General features: G+C 38.6%; 1 protein-coding gene across 1 annotated transcript; it reads right to left on the reverse strand.

Moving 5' to 3' along the window:
• Positions 1 to 4,161: 4,161 nt before the first annotated feature.
• On the reverse strand, positions 4,162 to 4,936 carry LOC134798443 (protein canopy homolog 4). Its single transcript, XM_063770884.1, has one exon. The coding sequence runs from the start codon at positions 4,877 to 4,879 to the stop codon at positions 4,232 to 4,234; it is 648 nt and encodes a 215-aa protein (XP_063626954.1). The 5' UTR covers positions 4,880 to 4,936; the 3' UTR covers positions 4,162 to 4,231.
• Positions 4,937 to 5,583: the final 647 nt, after the last annotated feature.

Consider the following 5,583-nt stretch of genomic DNA (forward strand, 5'->3'; position numbering starts at 1 on the left):
AGCCTCAAACATACCATTGTTGAATCTTTCCGTCTCTGTCTACGTCCGAAAATTATAATTTGCTAAACGAAATAAATGTTAGTTTTTATTGAAAGTGCAGCGTAATTCAGTGTAAAGGTAAGTTACATAAATACCTATATTGTTTTTACAAGTTTTTATTATGCGTGAATTAGGGATCTGGTTTCTTTGTCTTAGGTAGTGTAGCAGTCAGTGAAAAGTTGGTAGTCATTTGGTAGTAATGTAATAAATTGTACCTATTCATTTATTTATGCATCCATAATTCAAGTAAGTACATTAACTATTCTAGTAGACAAATAAAACAAAATTATACTAATATTGAACTTTATATTCAACATTTTACACATTTTAAGCACAACTATCGACAAACATATTAATTTATTTTCATAAAACGAGGTAAAATTGAAATGAAACAATTGAAACTTTTTAAAATGGGTTTACCACCTATTTGGTATCCTGAATACTAAACTAACAACGTAGTAGAGCGTTAACACAGGCTTTAGGTTAGTTCTCGTTCATGTCGTCTCGGATATGGGTGAATATGGTCTCGATGCATTCAGCGCTTCGAGCAACACCGGCTTCCGACACATCGGAAGGGAGGGGCCCAAGCGATATCTCACCGTATATACAAATCTTTCTGCCATTTTTCGCGGTGCACACGGTGCACACAGTCGCACTTCTCACACACTTACATACAAAATCCAATCCTTTACTATACATATATTATTATACTCTTTGATCCAATCTGTAATGACGACACAAATACATAGAAAATGACACACGTCAAAGACAAATCTTGCAAACCTCGATCTCTTTTTGTGTACGGACGAGTGACAAGTGTCACAACACGCACACTAACACATTTTCGTTGAAGTATGTTATTGTAAGGCTTGGCCACACACAGCGCGACGCAGCGCCGCGTCCGCGCCGCGTGATGCCGACGCGAAGCCTGGTCAAACAGGGCGCGCGCCGATCGCGCCGGCCTCACGCTCTCAACACGCCCTCAAGGCGCGCGTGAACGCGGCGCGGCCGCGCGGGAACGCGGCGCACCGCTCGCTGCCTACGTCCGATCCTACTGACGTGACCTTGCGCGACGCGGCGGGCCGCCGCGTTCGCTCGGCGCAGCGCTGCGCACGCGCCGCGCGGACGCAATGGGCCGCGCGGCGCGGGGCGCGACAGAAGCGGGGCGTGATACCGGCGGGACGCAGTCTGTTTGACGTCGGTAACCTGTTAGCATGTGCCGCGGTCGCGCGGCGTGGACGCGGCGCTGCGTCGCGCTCTGTATGTGGCCAAGCCTGTATTCTGAGAGATGAGAAGTCGGATTTGTCGCTCGACCGATCCGCAATTTGTACTGAGCGAGCAAAATCGATAAATCCAACAATTACATGAGACTAAAATATAATAATTGTGTTTGAATGAAATTAAACGTATGATATGTAAAAAAAAAATATTACATGTGAAATGTAACACTTTCTTTTTGTAAATTTGATGTCCCCGACCTCTTTTTATAACAAAAAACCGAGCAAACAGGCATTTTTGTGCAGCAGTGTTCACGCGCGCGTCTGGACTCGGTCTAGTGAAAAATCCAAGATCCAAGTGCAACTAGTTTTATTACCCGCGCTAGATTAGATTGACGCGCTAATCTTGTACCTCGGCAGAGGGGAAATAGTGCGAATGCCGCCTCCCTTCCGTGTTGCTCGAAGATTCAGCGTAATGCCCTGATGATTACGTCAAATTGTGTTTTTTAAAAAACTAATTATAGCCAGCCTTTTGTGAATGTAGTATGATACCTTAGGGTATGGTACTTTACGCACACTAGCGTACCTTCCCCTCCCCCTGACGCAACCCCCCCTTTTTGCATGAAATATGTCCCGGTTCACAGTTTTTTACATTTTTTGTGGAAAGTATACATTTTGCGAAAAAAGTGTCACAATATATAACATAGGTACTGTACCATTTTCAATACGTGGTTTAACTAATTAACGGTCTAACGGTGCATTGTGATATTTTTGAACGTTTTCTAATAATTTGTTAGATCAAGTGTTGAAAATGGTACAGTATGTTATATATTTGTGATCTACTCACAAAGCCCTTTCATTTGGTACCCCACATGCAATCCCACATGGTATGTTTAAAAGAAAAAAGAAAAGTTTGTACTGCCGACTTTATGACGTCACAGCAACTAGCCCCACCACTTTCGCGCTTGTCATCTCATATATTTGTGTTCAGGGCATTACACTGAATGCATCGATACCATATTCACCCATATCCGAGACGACATGAGCGAAAATCGATTTCTAAAAGAGTTTTCTTTCGTTAGACACTTTACTAACGCTACGGCAGTATTTAATTTTCTTTATTAAATGTAAAATAGTATCAAACAAAAATAAATTGTAAAATAAATACATTGTTTATAATATATATTTAAGAAAGACAACAGTAAATAAAATAAAACTTCAACATGGAATGGGATTATGTAAATTTAATATTACAGTACTCATCTGCCAATCAACTAAACAAATTCAGAGTTTAACAATAAAGTTATTTCACAATAACTACCTATGTAGATATAGAACTGAAATCTTTGTAGCTATTATTTGCCAGTGCTGAAATAGTAAAAATTATTGCCAGTTATTGATTGCTAGTGCAAACCTAGCTTTAGGTCTATAATTTAAAATTACTGGTAGCGTCTGTGCGGAAAGAGAAGAGTCGTAGAATGTATTGGACCCCACACATTTCACGACTCTTCACTGTCCGCACAGACTCTCAATAGGTATTTTCTAAAATTGGACTGTAAAGTGTTTACAATAGGTACCCACTACCCTAATGTTTTTATTCTCTTTGTCATGTAGGGTGATAATATTTTACCTTAACTACCTATCTACACCAAAGCAGGCGTGGCCGTGGCTCACTCCGCGATTTCGTCGCGTCGCTACAAGTACATGCGGTCCACACCAATTTTGGTATGAAGGTAGTAGTTGCTGACTTGCCGCGCACCACTACGGAACGGACGCCTGCTCGCGCTTGCGCCACCTGGCGGTCATATCTGTCGTAATAGACGCGTTTTGTTAGAAGTGAACCTTCTGTACCTAGTACTATTTATTCTGTGACCAAAGTGAATTGAATTGTAAATAAATTACATCCTATACAGTTGAAGATGTTACCCAACACAAACAGCACCGAATTTTTTAAAGCTATCTACCTATTTTTTTCCATTAGCTATCTTATGAGTAAAGTTTTAAACTAAGGCCATCTACACACTAGCATAACCACCTTAAATCTACACCACACAATGCATCAATTATTTATTATTCAATCATTTACATTACTATTATTCAGTGAAAAAAAAAGTATCATGAATTCATGATAGATAAAATCTTTAAATTACCCTAAATCAAAATAAGCTCTGGGAGTCCTAAATTAAGCTCTCACTAAAATATAATAGATTATACTCATTATAATGAGTCAATTACCTTTACTCACTTTATCTCAATCTAAAGGTCAAAGACAAAACCAACATTGTTGTCATGCACATTCTGGTCATGTATGTAAAAACAGTAACACTCCTTACTCCTCCTCTCCTCCTCCTAACTCCTCCTTACATTGGTTGACTATTACAAAAGGCATAATGTCCACCGATGTAAGGTCAACAGTGTGGGTCATGGTATGGGTGTGGCAGAGGTGATACATATAATCTATTCTACATACTCATCACACACCACTCATATCTGAAATGATAGTACAGTTTTATACTAACTATTCCAACTAGTGTTAATAAGTAACATAGTAAATGTTACAGAAAGATGGTCTCTACTCCTTAATATGACCTTAATTATATAATTTATATATTATGCAGTCAATTAGGCCTTTAAAATTCACTATTGATAAAAAGGAATCTTTCATGGTCACATTTCCTTTAATAAACTGCAAACAACATCAAAAAAAGGAGAAGGTCCTCAATTTGTTCAAATGTTGTGAGCGAAGAGGTTTCTCCATGTGTAAGTGACCAAAATTAAATTCCTATGTTGCCTTACTAGCTGTATAGAAAAGTGGAAACTAATATTAGGGTGCTGACTTACAGACATATATAAAGGTCTGTCTGTACCTTTATAATAAACTCATAGGTAAAATTAAACACTCAAATCAAGTCACATTTTGTTTATTATTTTATTATTAAAGAATATTTGATCAGTTTTTCTACAAATAATTACAATCAAAGTTCAGATTTGTCTCCCTTCATATTTTTTTCCGGCACCTTCTCGTAGAGGCAGGAATCATCCGTTCCCCGTAATGCATTTTTAGTGCACAAATAGTTCATTAGATCCACAGTTCCTTGATGGTTCCAGTACCAGTCTTCGACAACACTTTCATTTTCTTCCAGAAGGCTCTCACATTGACTCTTCATGTGAGTGATTTCCGCCGATGGCTTGTCCCACAACTCAAGTGGAATACCAAGATCTACTTTAACACCTTTATCTACTAATCCATGAAGAGTTTTAAACGTCTGACTCATGCCTTTAGCGAACCTGGTGCTGTCTTCTCGTTCTTTATGCATATTGTACTCTAAAATCCTGTCACAGACTCCTTCAAGTGATTCAATCAATCTTAACTCGGACTTTTCATATTTAGTTCTCTTCTTCGGCTGGACATCGTCGAGGGAGTATCCAATTTCGATGACATCGTGAATTTTGCCGGTTTCTTCGAGTCTTGCCTGCAATTCGGTGGTTAATATCTTGCAAACTTCGCAACGATTTGCGTATTTTACGCCGACATCTTCTTCTGAACGGACTTCAACGTCTCTATCACAGTTTGTAGACGATAGTAATACTAGTAGAAAAAGGGACGATATTCTAACAATCATTTTAATAGTTTTATTTACACTTTACACTGTAAAAGCTACACAAAGCACGGCAGGAAACCGCCCAACTGACAGATGCGAAGTGTCAAATATGAACTGTCATTAGTGTCATTGAAGCTTTGTACACGCTTTGTACGCGAATGTTGCTATAGTAAATATTCTCTTATCGCGAAACAAAAGCTACGAAACAAGATAAGGGCGTGGTGGTATGCGATAGGCCCATTGGTATAAACAGATTGCGGATGTATAACATATTTTACATAATTGTGTCCGTTATTGAGACATGATAAAGAATGGTGTCGCAACTATCAATCAGAAAGAGATATTATATTTTTATCCTAACTTGACCTGATCCGCCATTGTCTTGTACATTCATTGTACTTATAGTTAAAATTGCAATAAAGACATTGCAGTAAGCAGGTTTGAAGTAGCTTTCAGATCAATAATGTCCTATAATGTGTCCTATTACTGAAAATTATTTCATCGTCACTTACATTTTTATACAAAAAACGTGGGCTCTCTCTATATGAGTCACATAAAAAAAAACACTGACTTCGTACGACATCCACCAATAGGAATTAGGATTGATCCACATTCTTAGTACATTCAAATGTATAATTTAAGCCCCCAAGCAGGCTTCGTATACCTACACGAAATAGGGATGTTGATTCTGACTGTAATTCAAATAAATTATTTTCCACCTCAGC

This window comes from Cydia splendana, chromosome 16, assembly GCF_910591565.1.
Source record: "Cydia splendana chromosome 16, ilCydSple1.2, whole genome shotgun sequence".
Taxonomy (NCBI): Eukaryota; Metazoa; Arthropoda; class Insecta; order Lepidoptera; family Tortricidae; genus Cydia; species Cydia splendana.

What these genes read in the sequence shown, in the direction of transcription:
- LOC134798443 (XM_063770884.1), bottom strand. Translation starts at nt 4,879, where the DNA reads ATGATTGTTAGAATATCGTCCCTTTTTCTACTAGTATTACTATCGTCT.